Genomic DNA, 21,847 nt, shown 5'->3' with positions numbered 1-21,847 from the left:
ACATATCACATGTGACATGTGATAATCAAACCAGTACTTAAATTTTAATTCCCCTCTTTTTTTTTTTTAAGAGCATTGTCAAAGATGTATCAGAAATGGAAAATGAACTTCTCTGCATAGAAGCAGAGTTAGAGCAGGAAGAAAATGCTAGAAAAGAAACAATACAGTTCTGGGAAGCTTGTTCAGGAACTCACTGGGATGCAGAGGAGCTGAAAGAAGAACTCAAGAAAGATAATGAAAGACTCTTGCAAGTCTTTAAATTCTGGACTCCTAAAGTAAAGGTAAAATTCAATGTTATAGAATCAGAAATGTATTTTGTGTAAGCACTTTGCTATGATGAACAAAACACAAAAAGAGGTTCTTAAATGATCGTTCATTTATTATCAGCACTCACTCATACTTTTACCTGTAAGACATAGGAATACTTAAAAGATTTTTCAAGATTTTTTAAACTTTTGGGATTTTTTAAAATTTGGGGTCTTATTAGTCTGAATTCTGGAAAATGTTGCTTTTCTTGCCAAACTTTATCAAAACTACTATAGCCATTTTTGAAACTCAGTTAAATTTATATTTATACTCCTTTCTTTCTTATGCTTACTGCTTGCCTGTTGGAAACATGGACAGCATTTTTCAGGGTTTAGTGCATCATGAACACCATTTGACAAGACTTCAACTTTCTGATTAAATCTTAAGTTTAGCCTATTTTTAAAAGTTTCTTCTGTAGAGTCAATAGTCAGTCTTGACTTTTTTGGGATTTTGCAGTGTTGGCAAGTTTTTGAAAGAATTCCCTGACCCTATTATTATGTGGATAAAAGCTTTTAACAAACAAACAAAAATCTAGTATACATTGTCATTTCCTGACAATTGTGAAACTTTTATTTATTTGGCATGTTAAACACGTGGATTTCTAGAATAGTCCAATGTGTAGGTTTAATTTCCTTTAGTCAGTGATTGTGTTCTAGTAAGAAAAATCTGTGAAAAATTATGGTTTTCTGTGGCTGACTTTCAAGAAGTCTTCCCAATGTAGTTCCTTTTGTTTCTCTAATATTAGAGTTTGTGTTAGTGCATTGCAGGCTTACCAGTATTTCTGCATTATCATCTTCTCTTGTGCCCCTTCCTGCCTCCCTTTCTTCTGTAAATGAACGTGTTCTTTGAGTGATAATGATACTATTTCTGACAGCAAGCACTGTCAAATGGGGCACTGAAACAAGAATGTGAAAATAACACAGGCTAAGGTACTTCCTGTTTCTTCACTTGCCATATTTCTAGCAGATTAAAAAATTATTTAAAATTATTCTGTGTGATTTTCAGATACTCCTTGAACTTTCTTCAGAGCTGGATGCCAGAACTGCTGATTATAGTAAAAATGCTGATGTTGAATTAAAACAGAGAAAGGAGAAAAATGAAGAGTTGCTTCAGGATCTAAACACTCTAAAAGAAAAACTGGCCCCTGGTGGCTCTGCCAGTCTAGCATTAGAAGAAGAAAATTATAGGCTTCATAATAAATTAAAGGCTGCAGAACAAGATAAAAAGGTACCAATACTTGCTTCTAAGGACAACTTCTTTGATGTTTGCTTTCTAAGGGAGAGTACTCCAAACTGAACATAGGGATTGATGGCAACTGTAAATCTGAGCCACCACAATACAAATAGAGTACACTTTTAGTAGCTCGTTTATTTCCAAAGTGGAATTTTGAGCTCTTGCCTGCAACATGATTCTTTTAATGGCCTGATTTCTGTACACAAATAGATGTTCACTTCAGAAATTCATATGAAAGCTCTTATTTACTTTTGAAGTATTGACTTTAATAGGGTGATACTCTTGATGTTTCTTGTAAATTTATGCTATTCACTCTGTCAGACATGAAGATGGAGAAGAATTCTCTATTTAATCACAGGAATTGAGAACTCATTTTTTATGCCACAGTTATCCCTCTCCAAAGCACTTTTTCTTTTCTTAGACTTGAGTGTTCTAGACTATTAAAAGGTGACATGAAACAGTGACCTGGACATGAAGTGTTGCCATAGAGCCTGTAGTGTTGATTTCTTTTTTGTGTGTGGTTTGGGTTTTTGCTAGTTCTTGCTAAAAATATGACCACGTGCTGTTACTGTTACTATCTTTTGAAATAACTGCTCATAACTGGTTGATTAATATGTCTCAATAGGCTATGAAAGTAAAAATTCAGAAGTTAGAAAATGTAATAAATGAAGTAGGAGACAGTGTCAAAGAGAGAGATGAGAAGATAAGCAAGTTACAAGCACAGATAAGAATAAGAACAGAGACAAGTGAGCTCACCCAACTGCAAGCCAAACTGAATGAGATGGATAATTGCCTCAGGACTGCCTTAACAGAGAAGCAGAGTCTTCAGGTATGAGCAAAATACTTCACTCTTCTCTTTCTCCTCCAATGGAAGACACAAAGCATGCTTGACAACAGTTGTAGGTGAAACTCAACTCTCTGTAGTCAATGTATTTGTTCTGTATGGCATTCCTAGAGTAAATTCCACTTGCTTGTTGAATAGACAATTTCACATTCTACCAGTGCAACATTTAGAATCCAAATTATGATACTAGAAACTAAATGTGTCACTTGTATGTGATGAATTTCTGAAACACTTAAAACATTTTAAAACTTTTAAACTGAAGCATGAACTATTTACTCAGTGTGATATATTTGCACACTACTTTAAAATTCCCAGATTTAGTCTGCACAGAAGTCAGCAAAACTTGCCAAAATATGGTTGCATGGTAATACACAAGATTAGGATACCAACTGCTACTATAGTGCTAGTTGGTAAAGTGAGCCACCTTAGTGAAAAATAACTTCCTGCTCTTGATCTTGTCCTGCAAAATCTAGCAGATCATAGTAAAGATACAAGGTAAACAACCCTTAATTTCATTGCTAAGTAAAAAGCCCTTATTTTTACTAAATATTTTATTTTCAGGCAAAATTAGATAAAGGTGCTGAGCTGTACAAAGAAGAAATTGACCATCTCAAAACACAATTGGTAAAATGTGATCTGGAAAGAATGAAACAATCCAACTTCTTTGAAGAGAAGTAAGTTCATATTTTATTTTCTTACAATTTTCAACTACTTCAAACTTAGCTTCTACTTTGCTCTTTTCCCACATAATAAGAAGTAAGCATTCAGCCTGAGCTGTTGTAAGTTTTTATGGTGATTTTAGAGAAAGTAAAATCTATACGCACTTTGGGTTGCTTACAAAACTTCTTCCCTATACACCCACCAAAATTTCTCAATCAACCGTGTTCAGCCATAAATTAAATAACTGTTCTCACAAAGAAGGCAAGGGGAAAACAATAACTGAAAGCACTTTCTACTTCACTAGAGAGAAGGGATACACCACAAATAATTAGTCTAACTTTTGGGTGCACGTTATCTAAAATCTGACTGACAACCAGGTTTATGTAGTTTTTCTTGTATAACATGGGTGTATCTTGTATTTGATAGCTCATTAGATTTCAACTGAAAGTGTAATAACTATTAAACTGAGATTATCTGATTTTTTTTCCCTCTCTTCCTGCTTCATACAGTCTTCGTAATTATAAAGCCACTGCAGAACACCAAGAACAACAGTTAAAAAAGCTAAAGGAAGAACTGAGAAGAGCACACCAAGAGCAAGATGTTACTGGTATTTACCCAATGTGATATATTCAAGATAAATAGAAGGGACTCTTTCATGTTAAACATTGAGTTTTGAGGTTAAGTGTTTGAAGACCAGATTGAGATGCAGGCTTTGTACTCAAAGGGTATGAGGAGAACTGGGTGCATGCATTGGAAGATGAGGTGGAAAGTAGATTACATTAGCTGCATATGAACTGCATTAGAATTACAGCAGCTCTTGTGTTTTTCTCCAGCCATGTTTGCCCTTGTGGAGGGATAAGCTGCAGTGATGGTAGCTCATGTTCCCACTTTCTCCTTGACATATGAATACCTAGTTCTAATCAAAGCTATGACATACCTGGAACAATAACTACTCTACCTCTAAATGGCCCAGTGAAGAATCTGTCATGTTTCTTAATATCTCCCTGGCAGTGTGAATACTGGGAGGTGTATTTTGTGTGGAAAAAAGAGTAACTGTTGTAATGCCTCTTGTAACTCAGTGAAGTTTCACATATAAGACCACAAGAAGGAATAGGCTAAAAAATGTATCGGTTTGGTTTTAAGCACTCTCCAAATAATGCACACACATAATGTATAAATCTGTTTTCTAGTGCTGAAAGAAGCAGATCCTCAGCAATCCCAAATACCCCTTACTTGTGGTGGTGGCAGTGGTATTGTGCAGAGCACACAAATACTTGTTCTAAAATCTGAACAAGCCAAGCTACAGAAAGAGAACTTGCAGCTGAAGAAGCAAAACGACCTTCTACTGAGGTAAGTGGACAGCTGACAAGCAGCATGTCAGATAATTTGTTGTATTTACAGAGATCATTAGATTTGGTTTCTGGGAGACCTATGGAAGTGAGTAACCATTAATTTTAGATTTCATATCATAAACTTTTATTTAAAGCTAGTGTTTTATGGCTTATAAAGCCATAAAGGCCTCTTGAACTTCAAATTGCTTGCTTTCTTAAGAATCTTTTAAATTATGGAAGACACACTTGAATTGTACATTGGAAGGAATTTCAGCTTTAAAAAAAATCCTCTGAAACCAAGATACACAGCTGTTGTACTGCTATGTCTGTCATACATCATCTGAAAATACAGGAATTGTCTGTTCTCCAGGAATTTTTTCTTAAATAAATTGCTTTAAACTCTTCTTAATTGTATGCTGGGGTTCTTTTCAGTGATGAACTTCAACTGAAAGAGGAACTCAGGAAATGGAAAGAAAGAGCACTAAAATGGAGAGAACGATCCTCAAGAGAAACTACTCGAGAGACAATACCAAAGTCTCCTAAAAAGGCAGTGTCATATTTCTTTAAAGAGCAAATGCCTTCACCCTGCAAGGAAACTGTTTCTCAGGAAACAGTGACTCAGGACTTACCAAAACCTCTGCCTCTGACTTGTCCAACAAATTTCTTCGATAATTCCAACTTGGGTGTGCTAACAGGTATGTAACACGGTGGGAGAGTCCTATAAAATTTGAAGATGCAAAATGTAAGTAAGGGATGGCCTGAGATCTGAAACTTGCATGATAAGTTTTCTTGAATGGTTTGTCATATGACTGTTGAAAAGCTGACAGTCTGAGCTGTGAAGATTCTGTATGTTCTACAGAATCAAAACACCAAAATGAATCCTTCACCTGCTGCAGAATATACAAACCCTTTTTCCTTTTCCTCAGTGGAAGTGTTGATGAGTGACTTTTAGAAGTGAGTCAGCAAAATATTGTTCTTAGATACCTGGTGCTCTAAAATGTTTTGGTTTTTAACTTTACATTGGTTAAGCACAGATTTCTGGTAAAACTATATAAAGTTAACTGCTGGTTAACTTTTTTAGGAAATTTTTCAAGGTGGTAGACTTTAGCCTTTGATGTTGCATTTGCTACTCTGCCTGGCTCCAGCTGCAATAATAGCTGTTTTGATGAGAACTTCTGTTCCTCAGCCTCACTTCAGATTTCTTATATCTGGCCTGCTGCCTTTTAATGACCTTCTGCCCTCATGCTTCTCACAGCTTTCAGAAGGCCCCAGCAAACATGTTGAAGACTGGCCAGTTTTTGAGGTATTAATAACAGGCTTCCAGAAAGAACACGACTCATTATTGGCTTTGTGATGGCCAACTTGGTAACAGCACAACTTTCCTCACAACACACAGCTCCTAAGAGGAAAGCTTTCATAGCTGATGTACAAAGCACTAATAAAGATTAAATCACTGTATTCCTGCTGCTTGTCTGAGAAAGGCTTTCATGTTCTTGTCTTCTGTACAGATACGCGACCTGCGGGCACAGAGTCCACAGAAGAACATCTTAAGCACTTGTTTGGGACTTCAGACAGAGATAAAGCCCCTGACTGCAGCACCCAGTAAAGATGCTCTGTTGTTAGCTGCCCTTACAGTGCCTACAGCCAAGATCTGCATATACAAAAGAAAATTGCTTCAGGTTAAAAACCATCAGCCTCTTCCATCTTTGCTGTCTTGGAGTTTCTATTTCTCACACCTGGGAAAGCTGGAATATGAGGACAAAGATGGAAAACCAGATGTTGTCCCACAACCTGCTAATCTGCTGATGTTCTGCTTTGGTGTTTTGATGTGGACTTTTTTTGATGGCAAAGAGAGGCTAATGTACTGAAGAAGAAAGTGGAAACAAGGAATGGATGACAAACTAATTACTGTGAAACTTCTCAATCTCCAACTTTTCATTCTATCATTCCTAGAACAGCCCTTTTCTGGGATGTTGATATTTCTGTCTTCAAAGTGCTGTTGACTTGGCAAGAAATATTTTTTTTGTTTGTTAGCATGTGGTTTTCATACCATACTTCCGTTAGGCCAATAGAAACTGCACTTTCATCACAATCTTGACTTCTTTGGACACTGCAACCGAAGTTACTGATCTTCTGTTTGTAGAGCACACAATCAAGGGTTCCTCTTAAACTCCTTAAAAGTTTCTGCAGCTCAGCCAATTATGGTACCGTGAGTAACTTTGAATTTTGCATCATTTTTCAACACACCTGTCTGAAGTTGTGTATTGAATTCTTTTAAAATATTAAACAATGGACTTCGCACTCTTCTGCTTCTCTAGTGAAGGGAAAACAAACCAGATCATTGTGGCAAGATGGACTCTTTTATTAACCTACTTATCTGTGTTGTGAGACCTACATTTTGTATGTTTTATATAAGAAATTTTAACTTGACAATAAAATTTGTTGTGTTAAATATGTAAAAATAGTTTTGCTGTTCACTTGTGCTATGATCCAAGGATGCTGACTGCAACATTCAGTGTCCAAATGTTACCAAATTACTGTCTTTTATACTGATTTCATCACTTCCATCATTATTATTCTTCTTGTCTCTGTCCTCTAAAACCATCTGCAGCAATTACTTGTGCAGAAGTTTCCTGTTGTCAGAGTTTTATTTAATTTGAATCTATCAGAAAATGGTTGAAGTCTAAAACATAGATCCTCCTCCCTTTCCTCCCCTCCGTGCCTTTCACTTGCAACTAAACAGGAATTGATCCTGTGATCAACTCCATTAAGGATGAAATCATCATCATGAGATGAGAAAGTCATTCCTAAGGAAGATACCTGCATCAAAAGCATCATCTTTATTTCATAGGAATAAATCTCTGTGATGCCAGGTCCTGTTTGGGTCACCCAAACTGACAAGCAAATGGCTACACTGATATTCCTGAGCATTCAGCAGTTACTGGAACTGGGGAGTCACACAAGGATGTTATATACCTGATGGAGGTACTTCTTTAGCCAAGAGCCAACCTTCTATTTACTTTGAATGGCTGAAAACTGCCAACCACTGTACCTACTAACAAATTGCAAGGATTTATCTCAATCTCTGGCCTGGAATGTGTTTTGGGAAGTTTTTACAGGCATGATGAGCCTGTAAAAAGATACAAGTTCCAAATACTGTTACAGAGTTGGGTGCTGCAACGTCTCCTTTCTGACCACAGCGACAGGTATTTATTTTCTGACATGCAAAGTGCTGGTGGCTCTGTGGTGGTTTCTTTTTTTTTTCTTTTTTTTTTTTTTTGAGGTCAGTTGGAAGTTGTCTGGGTTTGTTTTGGGTTGGTTTTTTTTGGTTTTGTTTTTTGGGTTTTTTTTGTTTGTTTTGGGGTTTTTTTGGGTTTTTTTTTTTTTTTTTTTGTTGTTGTTTTTTTTTTTGTTTGGTTTGTTATTTCCCACTGTGATGAACAAGGTTCCATTTGGCCACTAGCATTTTGGTGTTCTAATAAATCAATCAGACTGGTTTTTTTTCTTCTTCCAGAATCACAAAGAAGATGTATATATAGATCTACATCTTCTATATACAATTTCCATTGGTTTTTTTTTGTTAATTATTACTTGCTTGGAACAACTGGGTTTGGTGATTTTTCTGGCGACTAAACTAAAAAAAGCAGAAACTTATTGCAACAGGTGGCTGAATTCGGGTGGCAAAAGCTTAGGGGCAGAAGGATAAATGCTTTTAGCAAATTAAGTCATTACAGGTGTGTTTACTGGGGAGCTGATTTAGAAAGCCTCAAAAGCTATCATAGTTTAGCAGAAAGGCAGGATAAACTGAACTTTTGTGTATGTGTGTCCCAGTTTATCCACAGAAGTGGCTTTTCTGAGAACTAACTGATGTTTAGGCAGGACACCAAATTCCTTAATAATACTATCAGGCAGCCTTAAGCCTAGTGTGAGCTTATAGGTAAATTAGTTTGTCCTAGAATTTTTCAGTCTAATGATATTAACTCTGCTTTAACATATGCAAGTTAAACCACTAGAAACAAAAGACATGTTGGTAAATATACAGTTTAACAGCAATAAAAAATAGTCACTTAAGTTTTGTCCTGATTTGAAATTTGATAGTCTATATTGCAAAAAGATATTACTTGGAAAAACAGGTTTGTGGCCTTCTGGTGAGAATCCTACTGATCTCTTTTCCCTTGTAAGAGAGTCAGCTAATACTGGTGATACTTTTGTGTCCTTTCGTGTGCAGGAGAAAAATTGCACTTTTTTAAAATATTGAGTTTCACTAGGTGGCAGCATCTCAATGTTTCAACAGGAAATTACGTTTGTGTAGAGAAACTTAGCAGTTGGACTACAAATCCCAACAAGCACAGGGAAAAAAAAAACTGTAGAGCTTCCTTTTGTACAAGGGTCGGTAAATACAACAAAGCTGCTTGAGATCTCTTGGTGAGTGACTGTATTATTATTTATTTCTAAATGCTTCATAGAAGCAGTATGGCAAATGTTCATAAAACCCATTTTTTTGATTGAAAAATGTATTTATAATGCATTTTGCTTCCCACGTGTTAAGGCAATTTGGGGAAGTAATTGAACTGATCTAGGTGGCTTTTGGAAAGAAAAGAATTTTTCCATTACGTTGCTTCAGAAGTCTAATGTGTTGAATCTGTAACCTTCATGAAAACGGTTTTGCTGCAACTTTTGTCAAGAAAAACATCTAACAAAATTATTTCTGATCAAAATAAGAGAAAAGAATATTTGATTCAAGAAGTAGGGCACTAAATTTGACTCCGTAATCTGAATCACAACATGGATTTGAGCATCTCTAGAGAACAGCACTGGCTGCTGACACAGGGAAGATTATGGCACCTTTATTTTAACTTCCCAGTGAAGTACTTGGTGTGTTGGATTTATGTGTATATTTAAATACTTTGTTCTTATGACACATTTCTACACCCATATATACATAGACAAAGTTTCTTGGAGGATTATGAGAATGCAGGAGTTCTGCTTATGGGGAACCTAATTAACCCCAGATACTGTGCTGTGACTGGAACACGGGGACCTCACTTTTTAGGAAGTTCTTTGAGACTTGGTAATTGTTTTCACTTGTTTGCCTGCATTTTTGCATGCTGTATTTTGTTAAACCTAACACAGCACTTGAACAGGGCTGTATTCTGCCTTTTGGCTGCTCCATCCAGACTAAGGTGGCAGCTCCTAGAGGTTCCCAACTGCCCCAAAAACACTCAGTGTTCCCTGAGAACACGGAACAAGAGGCAAGACTGGGGGCTTCATTCCCCCACACCTTCCTGCTTTACTGGGGCTGGGAGCCTGCTGTGCTGGAAAATTCCTAAGACAACTGAGGGCAGATACCAAAGCCAGGGCATTGTGTGGAATGTATTGCAGTCTAGGACATGAAAAGGTTTGTAGAGAAACAGAAGACAGACCTGCTTTCTGAGAATAGCATTGATAGTGGGAACAGTAGATTAAGAATTATTGTACTGCTGTTTCATCCTGGCCTTTTTTTTTTCACATTTAAGAAAAAATAAAATCCAATTTCTGTTGTAATAAAGCTTAACTTCTGAGCTCAAATGCCTTTTGACTTCTTGAGATCCTTTACGTACAACTAAAAAAAAAAAAAGATGGGGCAGCCCTGCCTCTCAGAACCCTGGAAAACTGAGGGTCACATGGCAGGCAAACAGGACAATTGTGATGGCAGAGGTACACCCTGGATCGTGTCTAGTTTTGGGAATGTATTTGCATCTGATTGCTGGGGCTGGTGCTGGCTTATCTCTGTTAATGTCTGTGCCATCCGTGCCTGTGCAGGTCAGCACCATGGGGCGGCTGGACGGGAAGATCATCCTGGTGTCTGCGGCAGCACAGGGCATTGGCCGAGCAGCTGCCATTGTAAGTTGGAAAATGTTTGTTCTGCCGGGCCTGTGCAACGTCTCTCGTTCTAGCTTGTCCAGTGACATCTGCACCAAACCAGTTCTTGAATTTATAAACCACAGATGAGGCCAGGACTACACACTGAAAAAAATCAGGGAATAATGTAGCCACTATGCTGTATCATGCAGGCTTTGTGCTGTTTAATTTTATGAAAATCTTCAACTCTGAGTGGAGATGTTAGACAAGGATAAGAACAAGATTTAAGGACAGCTGCATCTGCTTTTCTAACAGTATATGGCTGGTACTGCCTGTACCTTTTTTTTCAACATCTCTGTTGCTTTGTTCTGGGAGTAAATAGAGATGATAAAGGGAGTATTTCCTGGTCTAAGGCTAGATACTGTGAGGATCTCCTACAGCAAATCCAAGGTATTTTACCTATATTCATGACTGAATAACCAAGTTCACATGATAGTAACACATTGTTTACAATGAGCAGCTGTAAGAAGCCCTCTACAAGTTTTATTTGATTACCAATAAACAGAATTCAAGGTACGTATTAACTTTCCAGTTAGCTCATAACTCCTTTTGACCAGTTCTTCTCCTGCTACTTCCCTTTTCCATGGCAAATAAAAAACCCAGTAGAGTTATCTTGTTATCTCTGTAATGTAATTACCAGCTCAGGAAAAGCTCCTCTAGCATTTTTGCCAGACTGGTTAGTTTCTCATGTGTGTGCTTGAGAACACAGAAGGCTGCTGATCTTGGCTCTTACAGGAATCACTCACTCCAAGGAGCAGGTAATCCTCCTGATGGTTTCACTTTGTAATACCCAACCAGCCATGGAATCCTGGTATGTTTCATGTCACTATCCTCTTAAGCTGCACTTGGGACACCTATTTTGAAGATAATGGGCTAAGTCCAAGATGTCAGAACACTTTTGACAGACTTTGTTAGATGTTGATTATCAGTAATCACAATAAAAAGAAAGAGGCGCTTTTGAGGAGACCATCAAGAATGAAGCAATGTCTCTGGTTAAATATCAAAAGTCATGCTGCTTTTAATATTTTTCTATTCCAATTACTTGGATACAAAGGATTTTGTTAAAAAGATCCTTGTTTACAAGTTCTGCCTTTACCTGTCAAATTTTGTAACTTTAAATCTAGCAATAGATTTAAATTAGATTTAAATTAGTTAGATTTAAATCTTAACAATACAGACAATTCTAGCCCTATTGCTTACTAGTGCAGCTAATAAGGGCAATAATAATATCCATTATCTTAGTTATCTTAGTCTGGTTACTGTTCTTACACTTTATTTATGGATTCCTTCCTTTAGAGAAAACACCTTAAATCTGTCTTATCACACAAAGTTACGTAGTTGTGTGCAACTCCCTGATATGCCCAGAATGAAAACTGAGAGATCAGCCGCCTTCAGCTTGGCTTGGCTTCTATTTCAAGCCAAAAAGCACTTGAAAAGAAAACAGGTTTTATTTCCAGTATGACCTGGAATATCTAAATATAAACTGCTTCTGTGTTCTCCAGGCTTTTGCTAAAGAAGGAGCCAAAGTCATTGCTACAGACATCAATGAGTCTAAACTGCAAGAACTGGGGAAATATCCAGGTAAATGGCCCTGCAGCAGGCATTAGTTCAGCTCTTACAACTTTTGTGTAGGCTGTCTGAGATACATTTTGAGGATAGGAAAGCTTGAAAAAGACAGGAAAAAAAGAAAATATCCAGACTTGTTCTTTCAATGTTTGCATTGCTTTATGCTGTGGTGTGAAAGAACAGAGATTTGGCATGTAAATTTTGCAACATCAGCATATCAGAGTATTATTCCAGACATGTGGAATAACTGATTTTCTTGTGTCACAGAAGTTGATGTTTGCCAGAATAGCACCCATTTCAGTCACCTTTTGGCTCCACTAGGCTGATTATCAAGTGCATCACTCTGGAAGAGATGGAATGCTTTTTTTCTCTGATCAAGAGAACATCCCACTATACAAAAAGGTAGACCTAGTGTCTTGTGTTTCTATGGTCTATACTTGGCTTGTCCTTTTAATGCATTCCTTACTGTCCTGTAGAATCCATATGTCTTCAGAAATTCTAGCAACACTAGATACACCTATTCTGTTGGTACAAATGTTCATGCCTGAAGGATGTTTTTGTACTGCCACCACAGGAACATGCTTCAAAGAGCAGGTTTTGCACAGGTGTGTTTCTAATCACAAGTGGGATATTACGCTAAAAAGTATTTTTTCAATCTTGAAATAAAAATAAGACTTGGATATAGTTTATAGCTGACAATGCTTCTAACTTGATTTGAGAGAACAAAGTGGATTTAAAGAATTCCTACTAAAGGCTGACGGTAAAATACACAAAACCACAGCTGGCACAGCTTTTAGCATGAATATCAGACTGCCAACTGGAGCTCACACAAGCAATCCTTTTGTAATTGTTTGGGAGCTTGAGGGCTTTTCAGGTTCCTTCTGAGGGTATTTGGGAAAACGTTACATTTTTTTCCTCTGCTATTATGCTCACAAGGAATGAAATATTTTTCCATGTACTCAGAGCCATTTCCATGATTTAGACATGTAATTAATCAATCTATAATACATCAAGACTTGACACTTTGAGGTCTTTGAATTTTATCCAGGAGAGGTAATTCCAATGTGATGTTAATCACCAGCCTGTAGCCTGAGCGAATACACAAATCTCTTCAAAAGTGTCTCTATCATTTAACTAAGGCACAGAAAGCCTTTTCATGGGCTTGTTGCTTTGGTTTCAAAAAAACCCATGTTTTTTTCCATTTCAAATCAAATTCTCCTTTGACAACACTCGGATGCTTTACAGACAGTTTTACAGTGTTTCATGGAATCTTATCTGCTGGGTTAGGCTTCAGGAAGCCATGTAGTTCCACCTAGTGCTCAAGGTGGCACTGGTTAGAGCAGGTTGCTCAGGGATGTGTTTAATTAAGTTCTGAACATCTTTAAGGATGGAATTTCCTCTGCAAGACCCTGTTCCAGTGTGACTGCCCTCATGATTTTAATAGTTTATGCAAAATAATTTCTCCTTATTAATTAAATTATATAAAGCTCATTTATAATGCCATCAACTACATATGAGACTGTGGCATGTAATGGCACTGTAAGACACATGTAACTATTTCCAGGTGTTATTCTATGATAATGAGCATGAGATTCATTATGATTATATAGGTTCTGTAATTCTTCTGTGTAAGAGTATAGTGGAATTCAAATTCATTTAGAATGTTTTTATGGTAAATTAAGCTAGTTCATCTGCTTGCCATGCTGTATAACAATTAAAAGAGTTGATAATTTTAATTCTCTCCTGAAATTTTAAATAGCATGATATGCTGTCCCAGATTAACTGCGGCACTAACTTAATCATTGAGTGAATTGAACTGTAAGTGCTGTCCTCAGCACATCAGAAAATACTCAGCTAATTCTTAATCAAATACATTGAAACAAACGCTCTCTTTTTTTCTAGGCATTCAAATACAGGTTCTGGATGTCACCAAAAAGGAGCAGATTGAAAATCTGGCCAAGGAGATTGAAAAGATTGACGTCCTGTGTAACGTTGCAGGGTAACAAAATTCTCTTTGCTACTACTATTTTTCCAGTTTTCCCTGTCCTCCAGGACTACTTTCTATGACTTCAATACATTTTATTTATGTTTTAATGGATTTTATACTCTTAATACAAACCTTCATGTGTTTTCATCAAAACTGACCCTTTTTTGCACAGCCACATAACTCAGGCCAAGATAGAACAGCTCTGGAACTTATGTTTTCCTCACTCCAGGGGTACCCTGTACTGATGCCTTTGGCCCTTCTAGCACAACAGTGAACAAAGCCTGACAGTCTGCTAGTGTTCTTTATTTTTATTTTTTTTTTGTTCTTCTCTTGCCATAATTTTTTTGCACATATTGAGTCTGCTCTGTGTCCTTGATACTTATCAGAAGAAATACACTGCTGCTTGCATTCTTCAAAGGAGCTCTTATTCCCCTCTTTTCAAGGTTGGAGAAGTTAATTGCTACAAAATAGTGGTGGGAAAAGAGCCACAGGAATGTAAACCAGCGACAGTAATCCACTTCTTGCACTCATTCTAGGTTTGTTCATCATGGAACCATTCTGGAGTGCGAGGAGCAAGACTGGGACTTCACGATGAACCTCAATGTTCGCAGCATGTACCTAATGATCAAGACATTCCTTCCAAAGGCAAGGCTTGGCTGCCCATGACGTTTAGTTTCTGCTGCGTTGTTTAAAGTGTGAGAGATCAGAGTTGTTGCCACTGTGACAATATACAAAATACAAGTGTGCCACTTTGGATAAGGGGGCCCTTAGATTACAGTGATCCTACTGTAAAACATTCTCTGCATTGCATAATATTTCAAGTAGATAATTTATCTAAAGGATATGGCAGAGAAGATTTATTTGGGGAGTTGGCCTATGTAAACTAGCTAAAATACTTCAGACTTCATGCAGAGCAGTGATGGAGACATTGCAATACAGTGCTAATGTATTATATTAGAGCACACAGCTGCACAATACCACTGCTACAAAGTATTAATAAATCATGTGTATGAAAATGAGTTTTATACAGCTCTGGAGACTATCTTGTAAAAAAATTCAAGGATGCCGATACTAACATGCTGATTAGAGCACAACAGCTCAATTAATGTAGCAGCTTGAAGATATTTCTTGGTTTTACATAATTGCTAAGTTTGGGTCTACAAAAATTTGTGGACTGAAAAAGGCGTTTGCATTCCTGTAAATGCAAAGGCTAGATTTGAAAGCTGTGACCGTGACTGGATGACAACTACTCTTGTCAGTATTGTTCCAGTTCTTTTTGCTTGGTTGGTTTGGTTTTTAGTTTGTTTGGGGGTGGGTTTTTTCTTAGCTGAACTTAATTTTCAAAGTTTGGGGTTTTTTTAAGAACTTCAGGCATATCAGATTTTAGGATGCTTAAAAAGGTTGTAACTTAAGGAAAATTAGTTACAATTCATAGATGCTAGAGTGTTGTGCTTTAGTCTTTTCCAAAATGAGAAGAGTTTCACTGTGATCACTGAGTTGCTGCATTGGTAGATGGCATGGGCAGATGTCTGTGTGGTGTAACCTACTGTCGTGACAGAGGGCAATGACTGAGAGGTGGCAACCCAAGAAAAAAATCCTTTCCTGGCGTAGTTTTCAATCCTGACATGGCTCAGGGAATGAGGGAGAATTTCAGACTCTGCCTTACTGCTTCAGTCAATGGCACCTACCTGTGCCAATTGAGCTTTGTTGCCCTGTGTATCAAGTGCATGAAGGGTGTTCTGTGAGCTGCTGTGGGCTGTTTTGCTGAACCTGCAGATGACAAAACAGTTTGCATTTGGGTGACCTGAGTACTCTTTTGCAGATGCTTAAACAGAAATCTGGAAATATTATAAATATGTCTTCTGTGGCATCCAGCATCAAAGGTCAGTAGCTAGAGTTCCTTATGTAAATCTTTAAGGTGATGGATATATGATATAAATATTGTGCAACTTCGAACTCGGAGGACATTCTAAATTCAAAACTATTTCTAAGTCCTGGGAAGGGATCAGTTAGGGGGAAAAAAAGTGAATGCATTCAACTCAAACATAAACTCAAGGACACAGATGGAAAATTGTAGAAACTCCAAAATCTTTACCTCTGAGCTTTTTGAATGTTTTGTAGCATCCTTTTCACCACTGTTTACTAACTAAAAAGACATTACTACCAGTGATGTCTTAGTACATATATTCTTCAGAGATATGATGAAGAAATAACAATTACTTCAGTGCTGTAACTATGCTTTCAAAAGAAGCCTGCTCATGACTAACAGATGGATTTCTGCTTTTCCTAAATCTTTGCTTGTTACATTTTATAGAGTAGTCCCCAGACTTACACTATTGAAAGATTGTGCTTTCCTCTGGTGTACACCTGAATAGAATTCTGGCAGTTGGCATTCCAGCTAGCCTGCCCTTATGGAGAGGCTACAGCTGCTGCAGGAAATGCTGGAGCCCAGAAGCAGGTGCTTACTGAACAATCTTGGCTCTTTCTTTTTTTCCTTTTTAACTCTGTTTCTGTGCTGCCTTGACTGGGACCTTCTGTTAGGAGTTGTGAACAGGTGTGTCTACAGTACTTCAAAGGCAGCAGTTATTGGGCTAACAAAGGCTGTGGCTGCTGATTTCATTGAACAAGGCATCAGATGCAACTGCATATGTCCTGGTAAGTGTCCTTACATTACCCTATGATCTAGGAGCAGATACTAGAAGGCCAGATTTGGTCTGGCATTTTTAAAAAAGAATAGACTTGCAAGTGGTAACTGAAGTTATCAGCAGTCTACAAGAACAGAGCATGCTTGAAAGGCTTAATAGAGAAAAGTTGTTATTCTGTGGTTAAACTGGATGTTTAGTCTGATTAACCTACTATCTGCACTTTACATACACATTATACAGTATTTGAATGTTTTTTTTCAAAGATGCAGTCTCAGAAGATAGAGGCAGGCAAGAGCTAGCTAACAGTCTGACCACTGTTTAACCATACAAGAAGTATTGAATCTAATTCTCACAACTCTTGCCTTCTATGGAAATTTAAAATTCTGTGCTCTATTGGTGGCTTTGCAGTGTTTCTCCTGAATTATATTAAAAAGTTACACATAGGTGCTAAGAAATACAAATAGAACAAATAAACTTTTGTTGTGATTGCTGATGCAGTTAATTTTTAACACTGAATTTAAAATTTTGCTTAGGAACTGTTGACACACCATCTTTACAGGAAAGAATCCAAGCCCGGCCTAACCCAGAACAGGTGAGAAAGCAATTTATTAGCTTGGTTATATGTTTAACTCTCTTTTAAAAAAAGAATATATAACTACACTTCTGCCCATATTCAAGAATGTCCTCAATTTCAGAGTACTGTGGATAACTTAACATTGCTCCTCATTTGAAAGTGTGGTCAGCTTTGAGACCAAAGCCTTATGGCCAGACCAGAACTGAAGCCTCAGAAGGATAATATTGCTTAGTGAATGCAGAGGTGCTCTTATCCACTTGGAAGCAACTCCAAGTGTTGGTTACAGTGTCCAGTGCAAAAGCAGAGGACATCTTCTATTGTGGCATGTGTCAGCCACAAGGTAGTGTAAAAACAGTACAGACAGAGCATTCTGGCCTATGCATTTCCAGATTATTTGGGATGCTTAACCATCCTTATTAGGTAATGGCAAGTTCTCATTTGAAGGACATGGGAATATCTACCACCAGAGGAAGAAGGATTTTATGTTGGCTTTATTCTGAAACCAGAGATTTAGCTGCTTTCTAAAAGTCATGTAATTTTTTTCAACCCAAAATCCACATTCCTGTTGGTTTTATGTTTTTCCAGCTTTAATTCCCTACTTAGTGCACTATGACTAGAGGCCTGTTTCCAATATTGCTTTGTAGATGTCAATAGGTAAAAATAACTGGTTTTATATTTCTGATAAACCAAATGCTCTTGTATATCCAGGCACTGAAGGACTTTCTGGCCAGACAGAAGACTGGCAGGATGGCTACTGCAGAAGAAGTGGCCCATCTCTTTGTGTACTTGGCCTCTGATGAAGTAAGTATAGACAATAAAATGTCCTGTCACAGCTACTTTGCTGCTTCACAGTAGAGAGGGTATTTGTTTCAGGACAATTTACATTCTCTTTGAGCTGGATTATTACAAAAATTAAAACCAAAGTATGTTCTAACTGAGTTCATCCTGCAATACAAAAGGTATTCTGAATGTTGACAGTGATTGGAAGGCATTACGTGTTTGGTTGCCACAGCCTGGTGGTTTCATGTCACCTGAGCAAATTGACTGACCCCAGGCCCTCCTGAATGGTGAACAAAATGAGCTTATCAGCTTTACCAAGCTTGCACCATGGCTAGATCATGCTTTAAGGAGGCAGAATTAGCAGAGCTGCTGGACATTTTAGCTAATGCTCAGGGGAATCTGCCAATCCAGCATAAGGAAAACAACAGACTCACTGTGGGTGTTACACACCAGACTCTTGAAGACCACTGCAAACAGCACCAACACTACTGAGCACACACCAACCTTATTTCAGCTGCTATACATTTACTGAGACTAAAAACTGGACTGGATTTGTCTGGACATGTCCAGCAGTCCTAATGTCCATGTCAAAATACTTCAGTGGGTTTAGCTCAGTATTAATGTTACTATCTATCAGTAGTCTGTTTCTCAATTTCATCTTGGTTTTAGCATTTCCATAATGCTAATAATTTTTTCCAGTCTGCTCTTGGAGTTTTCAATGGTGTGGAAACAATTCCATTTTTTCAATGTATTCAGCATGTTTCAGCAGTGACATAGGGAAGAATGTCAATAGCTCAGTTGCTTATGCCACTATCCATATAATCTAAGTTTTTAGTTAGGTCCCATTATAATAATTGGCTGACCTAGTCAGATTCTACTCAGCTGAACAGACCTAATAACATCACAGTGCAAGGTATTTACTCCTGCAGGTAAGATATCTGAAGTCTAGCTTTTGTAAATTTGTACTCTCAGGATGCATTACCATCTTAATGCCTCTAGTAATACTGTTGCCACACTTCCTTGAGTTAAGTAAGAGGCTTCAATGTCTGTGTTTGTTTCTATTTAGATATTACATTACTTACTTAGGAATTTTTTTAAAACAAAAAAAGTGTATAAAAAGACAGCATATTTTTTAATTTAAAGAAAAAGTGTTACCCTGTAATTAACAGCTGTAAAAAAATTATTTGAAATCATTGTTTATTTTATGTAATTTCAGTCTGCCTATGTGACTGGTAATGAACTAATCATCGATGGAGGATGGAGCTTGTGATTGACTCTACCTGCAAATGGAAATTCATACTATGATGGGCAAAAAATTAGGATGGTGTTTCTTGCAAAGATTGAGATCATGCATGTGATGGCTTTCCAAACAAACTTGCTGCTCTCTCTAGATTGATCTTACTGATTAACTTTTCCTTAAATAGAGAAACACTGGAGTAAAACATACTTCATGTGGCTTCAATTTATGGCAACTCCAAAAACATGAAAGAACAGCAGTTTAATGTTTAAGATTTCAAGAGGCCAAAATTATTATTCATGTTACAAAATCTGAGTTGTGTTTTAAGCAAAATTTGAGTGAAAGCAATTAGTTATTATCTTTATTCTCATTTTACCAGGTATTTGGAAATTAAATACTCACAATTAGATTTTCATGTACAGGAACAACTATACAAGGGCAATACTCTAGCAGGTATGGATGGGAGTATATGTGAGAGGAGTATTCTTAAACAGATGGGTGGATCTTCATGAATATGCTTTGCAGCACAAAAGCAAAAGGAATGGATTGGCTCTAGATAGAGCCAATATGTTTGTCCCCAAAATGATGTACTAATATTGGACAAATTCTGTAAAATGTGTTGCTAGGTGCTGCACTTTGGTGCTCTATGCCTTTGTCTCAAGTACCAATACAGCTCACACTACAGCACAAGGAAAATTTCTCTGAAAAGTACTGCTTCTGCAAGAATCAAGAATATGGGATGATGTTTTTTATTGTGATAGCACGTGGTTGCTTTGATTCATGAAATAGAAACCTATTATTGTCAAGTTTCATACTCTGGGAAAAAACATAGGTCCTGACCAGGGATCTAGGGCAATGAATAACCTGAATTCACAAAGCATTTGTTTTGCTAACATACTGCTTAAAACCAACATGAATTACATGGTCTGACTGCCTGTAAATATGGTTACCTTTAACATAGTTCCATTTATCTAATTCATAAATGAAACTCTATGTAATTTAATACATAACTTCATATACATTACATACATGTATATGTGAGGGAGGAATTAAGGACTAAATGCTACCAAATATGATTTATCAGTAATCAAAGCACAGGAAAAATGTACAATATTGTGTGTGTTTCTATAAGAATAACTGCCATGTTTATAAAGTAATTGCCTTTCTATATCACCTAAAGCATTAATATAAATTGGTTGATTTCAAAGATAATGAAATTAATCTAGTTAAAGTCTGGCCTCTTATTTTAAAATAATTGTATGTAATAATTTTAAAATAATTGTATGTAAATCTAAATTTTATAAGTTTTGTGGCTGTTGACTTCATTGGGCTCATTATGGGCTTAACGTTTACCTTTAATCATGGTTGGAGCATTCTGACCTTGTGTAGTTTGTTTATGGGGTTTTAGAGAATCTGATATTTCAATCAAGTGACCCTGGCAGCCAAGCAGGATCACGCTGGGGCACAAATCCAAAGTTATCCAAAATTGCTCCAAAAATGTTCACTGATATAAATTCAAATATTAAAAATTGAGGCTGGCAGAACATTATTTCAATGGTTTCAGAGTTTAATATGATGGCCAAAGTCCTTATTTTATAGTAGATGCAGAAGGCTTACCTTGAAAAGAGAAATTTCCCCCGCTGCAGTAACACAGGGAAGGTGTACTGTGTACTCTGAAAATATAATTAAGAATCTGAGAGAAAAATCATTATACTTATTGCACATTACCCATCATTACTTAACCTTTAACTCACTTAGTAGAGCTGCTGCTCAAAAACAGCTGCTGCTGTTGTCAAAGCACTTGTGCAAGAAAATAAGTACCACCTGCCTTTAAACTGCACTAAAGGCACAAAGGGCTTTTTTTAATGGTAGACCAAAAATCTGGTGGACAAGAAAAGTAAAAATCAGCATTTTGCTGCCTCTTGCCTTATTAGTAGTGCTTTTCATGGAGGTGTTAGCAGCTGCAACTCTGAAATGTGTTCCAATGTCATGAGGTTTTTCAGCAGACTTGCAAGAATTATTAAAGGAAAATGCTTCTTAATGCTCTCGTGACCTAATTCCATGGTCTGTTTTTAATGGAACTGGGTAATTCTCTTTGTTTTCCTTCCACCCCAGTGATAATATAAAGAGGCTTTTTGACTTTTCAGATTCTAGGTCAAAGTTTTCTCTTGTGGGGGAGAGAGGAATAGACTTCCCTGATTCTGAGTCCTTCTGGAAAATTTAATCTGATAAAAAAAATTCTTTCATTTTCCCTTGGACTTGTAGTCAGTTTAGTTCTGTGTGATGACACCAGAAGCAAAGCACATGTGGCATTTGACTTTGCTTTCAAATGGATTCAGTGCAGCTTGCAAATTTAAGGTTGAGAAAAAGACAAGGTCTGCCTTGTTACCTCACGTGCACTTACAAATGAGATGGATAACTTGCTTTATCTTTAAGAAGGGATCTTTAACGCTGGGATGGGAACAAAATAAATATGCAAATTGTGTTTGTTTTGGGGATTGGTTGGTTTGGTTTTTTTTTTAATTCTCCTGCCTGCCCCAGTGTGTTTTGTCTGTGTGCACCCAGAGCAGAATCAGCAACAGCTCCTCACCCTTTCCTGCACCTAATCTCCGATTTCTCCAGTGCTGTAGTCTGGGTTAAGGATGGCGTGTAGCTTCCCTATGCATGGAACCACAGCCATGGGAAAGGCAGCACAGAAAGATGCCGTGAACGTCATGGGCGACTGGCTACGAAAGAGACAAAAATCTTCCTCCTGGGTGCCCTGACGGGTATCCAAGCCTTGG

General features: G+C 37.3%; 2 protein-coding genes and 1 long non-coding RNA gene across 10 annotated transcripts in view; 2 read left to right on the top strand and 1 right to left on the bottom strand.

Moving 5' to 3' along the window:
• The window catches only part of CENPE (centromere protein E), a 39,193-nt gene extending 32,357 nt beyond the window's left edge, over positions 1-6,836 (top strand). For all 7 annotated transcript variants that reach the window (XM_064417096.1, XM_064417101.1, XM_064417100.1 and 4 more), the window contains 8 exons: positions 72-281; positions 1,312-1,533; positions 2,165-2,368; positions 2,945-3,057; positions 3,553-3,650; positions 4,234-4,393; positions 4,807-5,069; positions 5,883-6,836. In XM_064417096.1, coding sequence (XP_064273166.1) covers positions 72-281; positions 1,312-1,533; positions 2,165-2,368; positions 2,945-3,057; positions 3,553-3,650; positions 4,234-4,393; positions 4,807-5,069; positions 5,883-5,980 — 1,368 coding nt within the window. In that variant the 3' untranslated portion in view covers positions 5,981-6,836. The remainder of the gene's footprint in view (positions 1-71; positions 282-1,311; positions 1,534-2,164; positions 2,369-2,944; positions 3,058-3,552; positions 3,651-4,233; positions 4,394-4,806; positions 5,070-5,882) is intronic.
• The window catches only part of LOC135298926 (uncharacterized), a 47,466-nt gene extending 25,675 nt beyond the window's left edge, over positions 1-21,791 (bottom strand). The window contains exons 1-3 of one of the 2 annotated variants that reach the window (XR_010360977.1): positions 21,655-21,791; positions 20,682-20,737; positions 15,517-15,598 (exon numbers count right to left, since the gene is read on the bottom strand). This is a non-coding gene — a long non-coding RNA (uncharacterized LOC135298926). The remainder of the gene's footprint in view (positions 1-15,516; positions 15,599-20,681; positions 20,738-21,654) is intronic. The other variant, XR_010360978.1, reaches the window with a different exon arrangement.
• On the top strand, positions 7,797-21,116 carry BDH2 (3-hydroxybutyrate dehydrogenase 2). Its single transcript, XM_064417107.1, has 10 exons — positions 7,797-8,799; positions 10,177-10,257; positions 11,778-11,856; positions 13,744-13,840; positions 14,365-14,473; positions 15,651-15,711; positions 16,370-16,483; positions 17,007-17,065; positions 17,756-17,848; positions 19,044-21,116. Exons 2-10 carry the CDS (start codon positions 10,186-10,188, stop codon positions 19,095-19,097), a joined length of 738 nt encoding a protein of 245 aa, XP_064273177.1. The 5' UTR covers positions 7,797-8,799; positions 10,177-10,185; the 3' UTR covers positions 19,098-21,116.
• Positions 21,792-21,847: the final 56 nt, after the last annotated feature.

Source organism: Passer domesticus, chromosome 4 (assembly GCF_036417665.1).
Source record: "Passer domesticus isolate bPasDom1 chromosome 4, bPasDom1.hap1, whole genome shotgun sequence".
NCBI lineage: Eukaryota > Metazoa > Chordata > Aves > Passeriformes > Passeridae > Passer > Passer domesticus.
This window is presented reverse-complemented; position numbering and strand designations above follow the sequence as displayed.